The sequence below is a fragment of the Euprymna scolopes genome, chromosome 15, assembly GCF_053919585.1.
Source record: "Euprymna scolopes isolate OS-2025 chromosome 15, ASM5391958v1, whole genome shotgun sequence".
NCBI lineage: Eukaryota > Metazoa > Mollusca > Cephalopoda > Sepiida > Sepiolidae > Euprymna > Euprymna scolopes.
Window position 1 is genome coordinate 11,918,371 of NC_136496.1, and position 17,385 is coordinate 11,935,755.

A 17,385-nucleotide genomic window follows, 5' to 3' on the forward strand; every position below is an offset into this window, starting at 1 on the left:
GTGGGTCAACTCCCCACCATAAACTTTTTACAATATCAAATTCAAAGACTTCTTCCAATGAACTTTTCTGTTTTTGTTTAAAAAAAATAAAAATAAAATAAAATTGTATATTTACACACACACACACGTACATAATTTCTATAAAAACGCTTGGGGGATTTATTAAGTAGGTTTAATTCCACAGTGTAAATGCGGTATTATAGTGAATGGTGCCAGCCAACAGTATTCTTCAAAGCTCTGTAGATATTTTAGAAAGACCCTGTACCCCCCCCTTCCCCCAAATTTCTTAAGGGTTTCATACCTAAGTTTCTTGCAATTTTTGCATTTTTTGTTTCACATTAGTTATTTTTTCGAACAATAAATTAAACAAGATCATAGTGTAGTAGCTGTTCTGATGCTACACTTCACCTTTTCTGTCCTCAGTCGATGGAGGAAAAATCCTTCATGACTGAGACAATTTGTCCATATCAAGAGAACCCCTTTTTGGGGAGGAGTTGGACTTTCCCCACGTTAAAAACCGACCTTATATCTGAATCTGCCTTTGTGAGGAGGCAAGTAAATAGGAACTACCACCTTAGATTCATAAAGCCCTATCCTCGAGTGGCCTTCGGCCTTGATAAGTGGCAACTCCCACGTCAAAAATAAAATAAAATTAATCGTTATTTGAATTATAAAATTGAAAACAAAATCAACAATATCTTCAACTCACGTGATAAAAATTCAATTTCGATCATTGTTTATTTTTAGAGGTTAAGAAAAAAATAAAGGTTTTTTTTTTGTGTGTGTGTGTGTGTGTGTGTGTGTGTGTGTGTGTGTGTTGATGATTAATTAGCAAGTTGTTGCATCGACAACTGAAGGTTTCGTGGGAAATAAGAAAAAAAAAGCTATTTCCAAATTACTGGATGCGCATTGAAATAGGAAGCAACATCTCATCGATTTTGAACATTCGAGGTTGTGTAAGGGAAAGATCCATTCGCCGAGAGACAGGGAAGGAGGGGGGGGGGCAGGTGCTTTCCAGCAGAAACAAAGCAACAACAATAAAACTATGCGTTTGTTGTTATTTTCGCCAATTGTTGATTTATTGACGGTTTAATTTCTCATATGACGATAGAACGAAAATGAGGTTAATAAATAAGGAACAGTCATTTATCAGAAATTTTCTTTTTTTTTTTTTTACGTAGTTACACAAAGAAGCAGTTTCCAGTTGAAAACATAATTCTGAAGCTCACTGACTAAATAGAGAGTGCTCTTCTTCTGAATGTGGTTTTATTAAAGTGCCCATCGCCCCATCGGTTGCTTCGTCATAAACAAGTGTTGAATCAAAGAAATGTTCAACTGCTGATGTGAAGGAAGGGCAGAGGGCAAATACGGTTAGTCATAATGAACTCCAACTTTATTACTCAGTATAAATTATATAAATAAAACTGCACAGATAAATTTTACCATTTGCCCCCATGCTCCGAATTGTTATTTTTATTACTTTATTTGGTTTTAGTTAAGTATCGCACGTCTTCGTTTAAAAAGCCATTCGACGGAAGTGACATCAGACCAATTTTTAGGTACGGATGACCAAAATATTATATAACGTATTTTTTTTTTTTTTTTAATGCAAATATAAAAATAGAAGTTTTATTCAAACAGTCTTTATTTGAACTTTTAGAACAAAATCAGGCACTTCTGCGTGACAATGCCATGACGCGAATGTGTGCATTTTAGTTTCAAGAACGGCCGATAAATCGTCACTCATTGAAAAAAATATCTATCTATATATATATATATATATATATATATATATATATATATATATATATATATATATAAATTTATAGAAATTTTTATAAATAAAAACTATATTAAAATTATATTTTGCTCTATTGACAAACCAAAACTTATATTTTGATATGTTTATACAATCGTACTGTGAAAAAAAAAAAAAAAAAATGGGGGGTTTGTATTACTGTACGTACACATAGATTCGAAAAAGTTGTCAAAAAACAAATATATATCAAATAAATGTTATTAAAGGCAAGATAAGTTACTTTTCTACCAAACAGGATACATTTTTTGTGTTTTTATTCAATGTAACATGTTTATTCAGCTCGAAAAGCATACAGTGTTTACCGATGTATTGGAAAATTCAAGATGGCGCCCGACTCTCTCTTTAATACGGTAAGTTCAGGAAAAGATGTTATAAATAATAAACTAGACAAAATACTGTTATAATCGCTCATTATATGTTACCGTGACACAAGTTGACATATATTCGGTGTTTTTTTAATAGTATTTAGTCTAGTTTATTATTTATAACACCTTTTCCCAAACTTACGATGTTAAAGAGAGTGTCGGGCGCCATTTCGAATTTTCCAATACATCGGTAAACACTGCATGTTTTTCGAGCTGAATAAACATGTTACATTGAATAAAAACACAAAAAATGTATCCTGTTTGGTAGAAAAGTAACTTATCTTGCCTTTGATAATATTTATTTATTATATATTTGTTTTTGGACAACTTTTTCGAATCTATGTGTACAGTAATACAAACCCAAACTTTGTGTGAAAAAGAAAATATATATATATATATATATATATATATATATATATATATATATATATATATATATTCTTAAACTTCTATGTTTCAGGTTTTTAAATTATATTTTGCTACATTTCGCTAAAATTATATTTTCATAGATTTTTATATAATTTTATTGTGAAAAAAAATATGTTGCTACATTTTATACAATCTTAGGGGGGAAAAAAACAAATAATTATAAAAACAATCTTAAATATTTCATATTTTTGGCATTTTATTTTCACTTAACTCCTTTTAAAAAAATATTAAAACATTAAAATTATATTTTTTATACAATAAATGTTTTGCTTTTCATATATTTTTGTGATTTTTATTACGTTATTATATATTTTTGCCTTCTCGGAGACACTTGTTTATAATTGAGGTTTACTGAACGGCCGGTAGAGGGCATTTCTCATTCAAAGAACAGGGGGTCGATAACTAGTCTCAGTCGCCTCCAGGCACTGTCATGCCATGCAGAAGTGCTAAAAATTATAACCTTTATAATAAAAATGTTTATGAATTTTTATTTTTTTTATATTATAAGCTTTTTTTTTTTTTTTTTTTACTTACTGATATAATAAATATATTATGGACGTTTTTGTTTTGTTTTTTTTTAAAACATCAAAAAAGGTAGCTGGAGTCATCTGCAAGAATTCCTCTGACGGCTAATCAAAGATAATTATTTGGGAAATATTCTTTATAGGATGCTAATGCACTTACTGATCCGCACTATTTTTTTTATCGTATTTCCAAGTTTTATGGGGTTTTTTTTTTTTATTCAATTATAAGGCTAACGTACAGAATAGGTACAAAACGCCCTTCCGTCCCTATGTTAAGAATGGCTTTTTAAATAATAACGTTATTATTTCAGCACGGATCAATAAGTGCATGCACTGCATGAGTACCCTTTATAGGATATGTTTTTTTAATGATTTTGATTTAAAAAAAAAAAAAAAAAAAAAAAAAAAAACATATTTCATAAATATACTTTCATTAAAAAGTGTAGAAGCGCCGATTTTTTTTGTATGAAAACTTCATTCCATAACGAGTACGTACAATATAACTTTTCCAATATTTTCATTTTTTGATGTCTTGATTAAACTGTACAAGTACCTCCAATTTTACTAAAATTCAACCACACAAAAGAAAACACGGGTTTTGAATAGAAAAAACAATTTAGTGTTTGTTCTCCAGGCTTTATCTTTCGTCATGCGGGTAATTTGTTATTTTTGTTGTTATTAAAACAACAAACGACTTAACCACGTGGTTGAAATACATAGGACTTGAAATAATAACCAATAAATTAAAATTTAAAGACAGTTAGTGCGTCTATATTACTACGCTGAAATAACGTTATTATTTAGAAACCCATTCTTAACATGAAGAGGGGGGGTGTTTTGCAACTATTCTGTACTTTCAATAAATATATCCTAGAAATTGTATTTAACTTGAAAATATTATTTTAACAAAAATAACACGGCAACATAATGTCAATAAACCACGGAGAGTTTTTATTCTTTCGGATTTTACCGTATTAATATTGGCAGCCATGATGGGGATGGGGACATATCGGTACAAGCACTAAACAAACTAGATTTTGGATTTATAAAGATTTTAAACGCCTTTATTCCGAATTCGAGGCCGATATCAATAATCTAATTCTATACAAAATAGACCTAAACATTTTGGTTTCAAATTGATATAACGACACTAAAAAAGGCACTTCTGCACTTTACGGACAGTCATATTTTTAGATGGATTTTCAAGTTAAATTCAATTTCTACGGCATCTTTTCGGAACGAATGTACTTATTGATCCGTGCTGAAATGATAACGTAATTATTTAGAAAGCCATTCTTAACATGGGGCGCGAAGGGTGTTTTGTGCCTATTCTGTACTTTAACCTTACAATTTAATAAAAATATAACTTTAATTAAACTTAAATAGTATTTTTAAAAAATAGCGCGGATCAAACCATTTTTTCTTCGTTAAATTGTTAGGTGAAAGCACAGAATAGTTACAAAACGCCCTCCTCCCCATGTTGGGAATGGGTTTCTAAAGTCATAATGTTATTTTAGTAAATAACAGTGTGGCTTTCTTCAAGATAAGCACTCCTGTGTTGACAAGGCTTTCAAAAGGATTTCTCCGGTCCTGCAAGCTGGACGAAAAAAAAAAAAGGGGGGGGGTGCTTAAGATAGAGTCGACAAATCGATTTTTTAAATATGTTGTTTTCAGCAAAAACGGTAGACCAGGTCAATCGTTTTTGCTGAAAACAGTATATTTAAGTATAACCACTCCCAAAACCACCCCATGTTAAGAACGGCTTTCGGAAAAAAAAATCCAATATCCCCACGTTAGGAACGGCTTTCGAGACAGGGAGGAGGGGGTATTTATTTCCAAAGCCGTTCTTAACATGGGGAGGTTTGGGGTTTTATAATACGCTGGGGGGGGGGGCACGTAAAAATTTACCAAATAAATAAATAAAATACGTCGCAAAAAAATTGAAAATCACAAGTATGGAAGGCCATACTTGTAATAATAGACAACGCGTGGTCGTTCATTTCAGGGCTGTCATTTTTTTTTTTTTTTTTTTTATCACACTAAAACAAATCGGAAATATATTTATGGTTTCAAATGAGTAATATTTTTAACTAAAATTAAAAAACAAAATAATGCAAACATTTTGAAAAACGATAAAATAAAATAAAAAATTTAGCATTTTAAAACCACAAAGAAAACACCCGAACAATGTATGGGAGCACAACAATAATAAACATAATATTCCCACATACCCATTAAAAACCGAAATTATACAAAAAAAAAAATAATAATAATAATAAAAAGCAACAATATCAGGATTATAATTAATAATAAACTAATAATTAAGTCTTCATTTCCTTAAATAACAAAAACTACGTCAATTATTAAAATTTAGATATAAACTTATTTGTTGATATCGACAAGAGAATAAATAAAACAGAAAATCACAACGAGTAAAGAAAACAAAACAAAAAACACTGATTATAAATAACACAAATACTTACGCTGGTCCCTAGTCCTCCAAGAATGCAACCCATGATTATTTTTCGAACTCAATCCTTAAAAAAAAAAGTAAACTTCGACTCTATTTTCTAATCTTTTTACTGCTTAAACAATTTCCTCAACAATGGCGGACGTTTTGTTGTTGAACTGAACAGGTGTGACGTCACAGATCACGTGACCATGAGGCTGCTGCTGACGGCGCTGATGATGATGGCGATAATAGTGATGCTTATGCTGCTGATGATGATATTGCAAATTGTTGCGTTGTTCTTCTTCATCTTTTCCCATTATCAATATTATTTTATTTAAGAAAGAAAGACAAAACTCTATTAATCACGGCCACCTCTGTGGACGCGGTTTAATGCTTACATCCAACATATACTATAAATGAATTGAAAATGTGCTTTTTGATTTCCCCCTCCCTACGAGGGCTAAATCAGACACAGGGTCGTTTTTATGAGATGGGCAACATCCAGATACTTAAAAGGGGATGCAAAATTTGTCCCATTCAAGAAAGATTTCACCTCCTCCGACTGGATACAGAACAGATACTACACTTTCATCCTAACCAGAAAGAAATTTCAAATTTCTTTTAAAAAAAAATGAAAAATAAGGGATTTTTTTTTATTATTATTATTATTATTATTATTATTATTATTATTATTATTATAATAATTAAAAAAAAGGCATATTGCCATTTGAAACATAAGAAATCGTGCCTAACATGTGGACGGGAGTTGAGCAGTTAGATGCCTGTTCACTTTACATTTCAACTTCTGCCGGTTAGTACAATTAAGGAAGTAGAAAATAGGGAAGGGAATTCCAAAGTCTAACAGTCCGAGGAAAGAAGGTGTTAGAGCAAAAGGTTTTCCGGCATCTGAGGACCTCAGCAGTGAAGAGGTGAGATTTTGCTGCTTGACAGGAGTATGTACACTGAGGAGACACAAGTGTTACAAGTTCATCAGAGCATATTCCATTAAAATACTTGTAAAATTCATCAGAGCATATTCCATTAAAATACTTGTAAAATTTACACAGGGATGCAACATTGCGGTTATGAGACAAAGGTTGGAGCTTGGCCAATAGTGCAGGACCTATTAGATTTGAGACTCATTCAGGGATCCTGTCTAAGAGTGGAAGACTAATGGTAGATGCACCAGCCCAGATGTGGCAACAATACTCCATGCATGGGTGAATTGCGGCTTTTTAGAGATACAGGATACTCTCTAGTGTGAGTAATTTAGAGTAAAATGGGTTTTAGCATTACTTCCCTAAACTTTCTTACTTAAACCATGTTTTAGTAAAAGAAATTTTTTTAAAGTGTAAAACTGAATCCCTGTCTTCTTCTTCTTCTTCTTCTTCTTCTTCTTCTTCTTCTTCTTCTTCTCGTATCATGGCATGTTCATGCCAAAGATGAAATCATGGTTAATGTTCTCCATAGACTTCAGTCCATTGTTGGTCCGATTCCTCTGAAGACATCACATAATTTGAACTTGTCAGAATACATGGGGTAGGTTGCCATTACCTTTCCCAGCACAGTGGCAGCTGACTCGCCTGTTTGCACCTATCCGTTGTCCTTAGATCATCTGCATAGCTGCAGTCGAATAACGTAACTCTTAATACCATAGAACGTTGATCTGCTAGAGATTCATCCTTCTCCATGGCCATCCAACGTCATGCTGCCAACGTCATCAGAGTTACCTTCTCCTAGATACATGTCTTAACAAAGACTAGGGATGCATCTCTCCCATTGAATTAATGCGCCTTCAAATACCAACCTGCATATTTCTTATGACTCGATCTCTGTACTCCATTTATATTAAATTCTACTTTTCAGAATGAATGTAAACAGCCTGAAAAATTTCTCAGTAAAAAAGAAATAAACTAAAATAGAAGGACGATATTTTAGACTTTAGCATAAGTGATAACTTTTGCATATAAATTTAATGCAAATGATCACCTACTTCTGGACCGGATAGCATTTTTAAGAATATACAACAAAATATTTTTTTAAGGGAGATAAATGTATGGCCGCCTGTTGATCCTGTACTTGAGGAGGCCTCAAGTTTTGACAAGCTTCTGGGCTTGACCTTTACTCCTGATCTTAAATGGGACACATACATTAAATCCGTTGCCAAGGCCGCTGGAAAAATGGTCGGATCCTTCTATCGATCCAGTAGATATCTCACTGCTGATGCAATTCTCTATCTATATAAGAGCCAGACACATCCAAGGATGGAGTAATGTTGCCACATCTGGGTAGGAGCTGCTAGAAAGGACTTATCCTGCCTTGATAGAGTTCAAAATAGACTTTGTAGCCTCGTAGGGAATGTCCTTTTCTCTTCCCTGCAACCTCTTTCTCATAGAAGAGATGTTGCGAGTTTGTCTCTGCTTTATCGTTATTTTCATGGCACGTGCTTGGCTGAGCTCCAATCTATTGTCCTCCCTCGCCAGACTTTTACAAGAAACACCCGTCTAGCAGAAAACACTATCACTACTTTCCCCCACTCTTTATCTGTGCCTAAACCTAAACGTAGATTCCATGAGCAAAGCTTCTTTCTTAGAACTGTACGCCTGTGGAATTATCTTCCGTTTTTCTGTTTTCCAGCTGACTACAATATGGTTGTCTTCAAGTCTAACATAAACAAGTTCTTAATGATTGTTAGCAAATTTAAACGAATTTCAATTACTAATGTTTACTATAATGTCCAATTTCTACTGTACACTCTTTAACCCTTATCCTCGAGTGGTCTGTTGGTCTTGATAAGTGGTGATGCCTATGTAAAAAAAAAAAAAAAAAACTTGAACTTATGAAGAGAAAAAAATAAAAAGACATGGCTGTAGAGGTGGGGAGGAACAGGATCCTGTTATGCAGAAGCTCACGAATGAATTGATGGACCAAACCTATTATTACTTGGGCTAAATGATCAGTAATTCTTGTGGCACATTGGGAGTGGTGTAACAGGAGTAGTGATTACAGACGACCACTGCAGTTTACGATTTTGAATCAGTGTTTGGTTTATAAGCTTGGTGCAAGCAGTCTATTTCCCTCCTGGCTTGACCAATCAGAAACCATCTCTTAGACGACCTGAGCTTGTGATAGAAGTTGATAAAAAGGGTTAATACAGATTACTCTTTTTTTGACCAGGAGAACAAAGTGAGATGATCCCTTTTACAGTACTTCTTTCAAGCTTAACCTTTTCTCTTGGGGTGCAACCAAAATTCCTCGGGTTGTCCAGCCCTGGGGTTTGACAAGAAACACAATTGGTTTAACATGACTACTACAACAGCACACATATAGACTTAGTCTAACATACAAACACACATTGATTTCTACACTGGATGCCATCTTCATATACAAACTTGTTACTAAAAGATTTTCTCTAGTTTTTCGTGACCAAACAATATTTTTAGAGAGTTAAAGTGTTATACTCCTCTCAGATCTCAAGCCGTAAAACTAGTGCCTCATATGTTAAGCACTTAGGATTCTTGCTTAGTAAACCAGATGATTCTAGATTAATTCGAACTGCATCTGCAGTCATTATGTCTTCAGCATCAGCTGAAGTAGCTTTCATTGTGAATGCATCTTGCATCAAAATAGTTTTAATGATAGGTATCATCATTAAGGGTGCTATGTTTATGTCAAAACCCAAGCGTGTCAAACAATATCTTTTTCCTTTGATCCTTGCTGCTTGAAATGGCCATAATGACTCATGGACCCATATCTGCAGGTAGATTCTCTTTAAATCCAGCAATGCTTAATTAATACCTTCTGATGCCACTTCCACAGTTTAGCGGCACACACATTATCATTTGCAGTAAAAGCATCAACATGTTGATTTAATTCTTGATAATCTATTTTAGGTCACACTTTGCTTTTAGTAGATTGCTCAGTAGCCATGAGTGGGAATAATCCTTTGGGGGCGGTCTCAGACGTTCCTGTGGGTATGGTATTAATTAACTGTTACCAATCCACTTCTGAAGTTCTCTTTCATATGCAGTTAGATTCTTAGTAAAATCAGCATACTCTTGAATTGTATTGCACAGCTAGTCTGGCGCTTTGCTCATAGTCCACTTTCACCTCACAATCCAGACTCTCTCTCTCTTTGTGGTCAAACGTAGCATAGATGTCTTTCTTCTCGATAGAAATAGCTGTACAGTGTTCTTTCTCTAGACCAAGTGTTACACTTCCAACCGCTGTGATTATGACATTCCCTAAAGCTCTGTGTTAATTCCAATTAATAGTTCAGTTGTGTTAGTTTTCTCAGTCTAGATCGTGACAGTCCCTACACCACAACATGCTTGGAATAAGCCATTGATGGTCATAGCATTCACTCATTGCTACTTCCACATCTGACAACGATTTGCGCTAACCATAAATCGGAAACATCCCGTGTCTACAATGGCTGTACACCGCATGTTGTTAATTTTGATGCCAACGACAGATAATTCTGCATTCATTGTTTAGCAGAAGGCAAGGGTAGCAACAATACCTTGCCCCCAAATTTGTTTCCCAAACCATTGCGAGATATGCGACCCAACTCACCGTAGCGTTCTTTGTCTTCATGGATAAGCATTCCTTGTATCACTTTGACTATTGATGCAATTGGAATTGATGTAATAAGAGGTTTAGGGAGTACCATGATTACCGCGGTTGGAAGCGTAACATTTAGTAAAGGGAAAGAAGTCTGTTGCCAAGGTCGCTGGAAAGATGGTGGGATCCTTCTACCGCTCCAGAAGATATCTCACTACTGATGCAATTCTCTATCTATATAAAAGCCAAGTACCTCCAAGGATGGAATACTGTTGCCATATCTGGGCAGGAGCTGCTAAAAACAGCCTATCCTGCTTTGACAGAGTACAAAATAGACTTCGTGGCTTGGTGGGGATGCCCTTTTCTCTACCCTGCAACCTCTCTCCCACAGAAGAGACGTTGCGAGCCTATCCTTGTTTTATCGTTATTTCCATGGCAGGTGCTCGTCTGAGCTCCAATCTCTAGTCTCCCCTCGCCAATCTTTCACGAAAAACACCCGTCTAGCCGAATCCACTGTGAAAAATTTCCCCCACTCTTTATCTTTTTTTTTTTTACACAGTGATCACCACTTATCAAGGCCCGGAAGCCACTCAGGGATAAGGGTTATTGCAAGTACATTACATTAGTGTGGAGATTTGATGAAGTTCCTGCCCAGATATCTGTGCCTAAATCAAAACGTGGATTCCATGAACAAAGCTTCTTTCTTAGAACTGCACGCCTGTGGAACTCTGTTCCGTCTGCCTGCTTCCCACCTGACTACAACTTGGATGTGTTCAAGTCCAACGTTAACAAATTCCTAATGAACCGCCCCTTTAAGTAAACACTTCATCAAATCTCCACACTAACGTAATGCACTTGCAATAACCCTTATCCCTGAGTGGCTTCCGGGCCTTGATAAGTGGTGACCACTGTGTAAAAAAAAAAAAATAAAGCTATTTCTATTGAGGAAAAACGCATTGGCGTCTCAGATGTTCCTGTTGGCATTTTTTTTTTTCACCCCAAACAAGGCACAGTGCCACTTTGATGTGGGGTGGGGGGACTACTATTTGGGGCATAATTTGCAGGGTTACTATGTAGGGAGTTGAGCAGCTTTGGTTTTGATTCTCGGTGGTGGTGCACGAGTCATTTTTTCTTTTTTTACTTTTTAAATCATCACTATATATTGGGTCCAATATGATATGAAAATAAACACGAAATCTGCATTAATCAAAATATGATATTTAAGTGTATTTTATGACTGGGCAATGTCGGGCGCCCTACTAGCACCTTCTAAAATAATTAAAATAATCAACAAGAAATAAAAATTCTTGCCTTTACAAATGCTATATCTGCCATCTTTTTTTTTTTTTTTAATAAATTGGACATTGTTTATATGTTTGTTGTATAATAAAGTGATGGAGCATTTATTTTTTCACGTGAATAAATGGTGTCATAACTTAAAAAATATTTCCATGTTACAACGCATTTGAAAGATAGAAAGGAAGCCGATGTTTGTGTGGTGCATCAGAATTGATACTGACACATAAAATGAAAAGGTTGGCCACCCTGGTGTAGGATGTCAAAGAAAACCAAATGGTGAGACATTGAAACAAAAGTCAAGGTGAATCTGTTGACATGTCGCCAATGATATGCATGCACAGGCAGCTATGTCATTTTGCAAGTTGTAAATTCAGGTGATGACAGATCCAAAATATCCAGCTGTGGCTCGACTAAAGCCATTTGTTGCAGGTTGATATTCAGTAAAGACAGAAAATTGATAGGAAGGTGGGAGAAGGCATCTGCCACAGCATTATGTTCATCAGAGATATGCTGGATCTCGCCGGAGATATGGTGGATCTCACCGGAGATATGTTGGATATCGTCGGAGATATGGTGGATATCATTGGTAAATTGCAAAACAAAATCGAGTTTTGCGAGGAGCACAACTTGACGACCCTCGAGTGAATGTTGGCAGTTTTTTGGGGTTTTTTTACATAGAGAATCACTACTTATCAAGGCCCAGAGGCCACTCGAGAGTAAGGGTCAAAGTATACAGTAGTCAATGGGATAATATCATAGTAATCATTAGTAGTGAAAATTTGGTAAATTAGATTATTAAAGGAGGGGTGGCTCATCAAGAACTTGTTTACATTGGACTTGAAGATGACCATATTGTAATCAGCTGGAAAGCAGGCAAACAGAAGAGAGTTCCACAGGCGTGCAGTTCTAAGAAAGAAGCTTTGTTCATGGAATCTACGTTTAGGTGGGCAGGAGCTGCCTTGATAGAGTTCAAAATAGATTACGTAGCCTCGTAGGGAATGTCCTTTTCTCTTCCCTGCAACCTCTTTCTCATAGAAGAGATGTTGCGAGTTTTTCTCTGCCTTATCGTTATTTTCATAGCAAGTGCTTGGCTGAGCTTCAATCTATGGTCCTCCCTCGCCAGACTTTCACAAGAAACACTCGTCTAGCAGAAAACACTATCACTACTTTCCGCCACTCTTTATATGTGCCTAAACCTAAACGTAGATTCCATGAACAAAGCTTCTTTCTTAGAACTGCACACCTTTGGAATTATCTTCCGTTTTCCTGCTTTCCAGCTGACTACAATATGGTTGTCTTCAAGGCAGGATAAGTCCTTTCTAGCACCTCCTGCCCAGATGTGGCGACAGTACTCCATCCTTGGATTTAGCTGGCTCTTATATAGATAGAGAATTGCATCAGCAGTGAGATATCAACTGAATCGATAGAAGGATCCCACCATTTTTCCAGCGGCCTTGGCAACAGATTATATGTATGTGTTCCATTTAAGATCAGGAGTAAAGGTCAAGCCCAGAAGCTTGTCAAAACATGAGGCCTCCCCAAGACGAGAGCCATTCATTTCAATTGATGCCAGATGGGGATCAGAGCGTTGATGATGTAAAGATAAAAGCTTGGGTTTAGATGCACTAAAAGTAACAAGCCACCTCTTTCCCCATTGTACCAGTTGCTCAAGATCAGAGGAGAGAGAATCAGGGAGAACTTGGTCGTTTACAGTCTTAGATGTGCTACCATAGATAGTAGTCGTTGACATCTATGCTGATGACACGACCATCTACGGCAACACATCAAAGGCTGTAAATGACAAAGTTCTCTCTGATTCTCTCTCCTCTGATCTCGAGCGCGTGGTTCAGTGGGGGAAGTCGTGGCTGGTTACCTTTAATGCATCTAAAACCAAACTCCTATATTTACATCATCAACGCTCTGATCCCCATCTGGCATCAATTGAAATGGATGGCTCTCGTCTGGGAGAAGTCCCGTGTTTTGACAAGCTTCTGGGTTTGTCCTTTACTCCTGATCTTAAATGGAACACGTACATCAAGTCTGTTGCCAAGGTCTCTGGAAAGATGGTGGGATCCTTCTACCGCTCCAGAAGATGTCTCACTACTGATGCAATTCTCTATCTATATAAAAGCCAAGTATGTCCAAGGATGGAATACTGCTACCATATCTGGGCAGGAGCTGCTAAAAACAGCCTATCCTGCCTTGACAGAGTACAAAATAGACTTCGTGGTTTAGTGGGGATGCCCTTTTCTCTACCCTGCAACCTCTCTCCCACAGAAGAGACGTTGCGAGCCTATTCTTGTTTTACCGTTATTTCCATGGCAGGTGCTCGTCTGAGCTCCAATCTCTGGTCCCCCCTTGCCAATCTTTCATGAAAAACACCCGTCTAGCTGAATCCACTGTGAAAAATTTCCCCCACTCTTTATCTGTGCCTAAATCAAAACGTGGATTCCATGAACAAAGCTTTTTTCTAAGAACTGCACGCCTGTGGAACTCTGTTCCGTCTGCCTGCTTCCCACCTGACTACAACTTGGATGTCTTCAAGTCCAACGTTAACAAATTCCGAATGAATCGTCCCCTTAAGTAAGACACTTCATCAGATCTCCACACTAATGTACTGTACTTGCAATAACCCTTATCCCTGAGTGGCTTCCGGGACTTGATAAGTGGTGACCACCGTGTAAAAAAAAAAATTTTTTTTAAAAGTAGTGTCATCAGCATAAATGTCTACGAATGATATAAGGATGTGATTTGGAAGATCATTAATTTAAATCAAGAAGAGAGTTGGATCCAGAATGGACCCCTGAGGGACTCCCACATTAATACTGAGAGCTTCTGATTTCTGACCATCAACCACTAATCTTATGAACCTATTAGAGAGAAATGATTTAATAATTGAGAAGACATTTCCAGCTATACCGTAGCTGGAGATCTTGTGAAGTAAACCTTTATGCAATACTCTATCAAAGGCCTTTGATATGTCAAGAGCAATTGCCCTAGAAAGGTAGCCTTCATCAAGAGATTCGCTAATCCTATGAGATATAACTGTAAGCACATCTGCTGTAGATCTAACAGAACGGAAACCATATTGCGTGCCACTAAGAAGGTTATTTTTGCTGAGATGGTTGATTACTTCTCTATTTAACACAGATTCCAGCAACTTACTCATGACGCACAGGAGACTTATTAGCCTGTACTGAGAGGGGGATGAGCGATCACCTGAATTCTTAAATACAGGGCATACTGATGAGATTTTCCAGGGCGATGGGAAGCAATTCTCCTTAAGACAACGTTTAAACAGTATTGTAAGGATGGGCGCTAGTTCTGGTTTAAGTCTTTTGAGTACTATAACTGGAATACGGTCAGGGCCGGTTGCTTTACTGGAATCAAAGTTTTTGATTAGCTTGGCAACATCACGTACAGATATTTGTATATCACATAGCATGTTTTCTCATACAGGAGGAAATATTGGAGGTTGGTGGCCTTGGTTACAAAGTGTAGAATTAGCTGCTAAGTTCTTGGCAAAGAGTTTGGCTTCGTCTGATGCTGTCGAGATGACCTCAGGTCCATTTATGACAGTTGGGATAGAATACACGCTTCTGTTCAGGATTCTGTTTGCTATTTGCCAAAACTGGTGGGAACCAAGCCGCTGCTCAGCTACTTTGGACTTGACGGATTGAGCATACAACTCTCTTGCGTTCTTTATTACTTTTTTACAGTGGTTGCTGGCAGTCCTGAAAGCGGCTTTAGTCTCAATACATCTATTACGTTGGAAGCAATGGAAAAAGTGATTTCTGTGCGCAATGGCAGCAGCACATTCTGGGGAGAACCATGGCTGGCTGTTAGGTTTTTGCTGGAACTTTTTCGAGGGTATGAAACGGTCTATACCTACAATTAACCATTCCATCAGGTCTGATACTATAGAGGACACATCCTTTTTAAACATGGAATGCAGAGGTAGATCTGATATAAATGTGCGGAAGCTATCCCTGTCATCCAAAGAATATCGATATTCTGTACGATGGAGAGGTACATCTGAGGACTTATTACATTTCATTTTATCTTAACTGATACAACAGAGTGGTTGGAAGATCCAAGTGTAGACAGAATGGAAGCTGAACACAATTCAGGGCAAGTTGTGAGAAAAAGGTCTAGGAGACTTGCATACTGGCCATCAGTATCGGGCACACGGGTGGGTTTGTGAAGAATCTGAGTGAGGTCATAAGCAATGGGGAAATCATGACAGAACCTCTCCTCATCATTGGTCTTGTTTGAGTGAGTTAACCATTCCACATTGTGAACATTGAAGTCTCCACAGACATGAATATTAGCTGAAGGATAAGCAGATAGTATGTGGTCAATTTTCTCAGATATGCTTTTAAAGATAGTAATTCCACTGTTGTGGGGGCGATAGAGAGCAAATATAAATGCAGTAGTTTGAGCTAGTGCAACCCGGAAGCACATATAGGGTAAGTTAGGATCTTCTCTGGAGATATCCCTACCACATGGAAAGCCATCTTTTATATAGGCACATATTCCATGCCCATGGCGATCTTGGGGGGTCAGATTTGGAAGTTAAATTAGAGTATCCTTTAATTACGAACTCATCTTACTTGTATGATGGAGCATGTTATAAATTATAGGCTTTTTTATTATTTCCTTCTTTTTTTATTTTTTTTTTTGGTAATTTTACAGAATTTGAGCCTTATTAACCAACTTTTGCTGAAGCAGAGTTTCGGAACTGACGAAAATAAACAAAGCATTTTTGAAATCAGAAGCCACAAAAACGTTTCTGGCAGACGATAAAGAGCATGACTGGTTTTGAAGAAAAAAATGTACAGTAGACGACTGCACTCTCTTCTACCTGTGAAGAAAAATCAAGTTCAAGTACATATTATTGTCTTCAACAGAAAACAAAAGCTTTGCTGGGTTTTCGAGTTTAATTTCACCATTTTGTTGTTTTCCTTTGTTGTTCATTTTTTTGTCTTCCCCTCAATTCCTCGGACAGCGATGATACAGTACTAGAAGAAATCGGAACATGAGGAAAGGTATTGTCCAATAAACAAAGATGATAGATCACATTAGTACGAAATACTCACTGTTGATGTATTCCTCACATAACTCTAATCACAGTCCTTCCCTTCTACAAAAAGTGACACTCTTTCTTTTCTCCAAATATTTCAGTGTGCTTTTTTCAGCAGAAAAGGAAATTAGTTAACTCCTCACCAGATCAAGATAAAACAAAAATAGATAACTTCAACAGAAATCAAAAGTTTTGTTGTGTTTTCGAGTTTGATTTCACCATTTTGTTGTTTTCCCTTGTTGTTCATGTACTTGTCTTCCCTTCCCCCTGACAAACTCGACAAGCAGCTAAATCTCACCCCTTCACAGTAGAGATCTCTAGGTGTAAGAAAGCCTTCTCCTTCAATAGTTTCTTCTCCAGAATTGCTAAACTTTGGAACTCGCTTCCGGGATTCCGCTTTCCCAACTGTACTGACATGCAGAAGTTCATGTGTAATGTGAACAGACATCGTGCCACTCATCTCCCTTCATAATACCCTTGCAAATTATGTCCCTGATAGTAGCTCCTTACTTCAAAGTGGCACTGTGCCTTGTTTGGGGTGAAAATTTGAATTAAAAAAAAGTTTTTTTTTAATTCCTCAGACAGCGATGAGACAGTACTAGAAGAAATGGCAACATGAGGAAGGGTATTCTCCAATGGACAAAGATGATGAATCATATTAGCATGACATTCTCACCGTTGATTTATTCCTCACATAACTCTAATCACATGCACTCAGCCGTTTATCAAAACCCCCATTTTTGTTTTCCAGTCAATGAGCCATAACAGCAAGCAAGGGAGATTAACCAAAGAACAGAACTCGTTTTATCTCAATATAAAGGGAGACAACTCAACACCCACCATGGCCAACG

At 36.7% G+C, this 17,385-nt stretch overlaps 1 protein-coding gene across 4 annotated transcripts in view; it reads right to left on the reverse strand.

The window, feature by feature from the left end:
* Positions 1 to 5,831, reverse strand: part of LOC145293723 (serine incorporator 1-like) — a 107,210-nt gene extending 101,379 nt beyond the window's left edge. For 3 of the 4 annotated variants that reach the window (XM_080140171.1, XM_080140170.1, XM_080140168.1), the window contains exon 1: positions 5,621 to 5,790. In XM_080140171.1, the coding sequence (XP_079996297.1) occupies positions 5,621 to 5,653 (33 nt within the window). In that variant the 5' untranslated portion in view covers positions 5,654 to 5,790. Of the gene's footprint in view, positions 1 to 5,620 lie in introns of all 4 variants that reach the window. The other variant, XM_080140169.1, reaches the window with a different exon arrangement.
* Between the last annotated feature and the right edge of the window lie 11,554 nt (positions 5,832 to 17,385).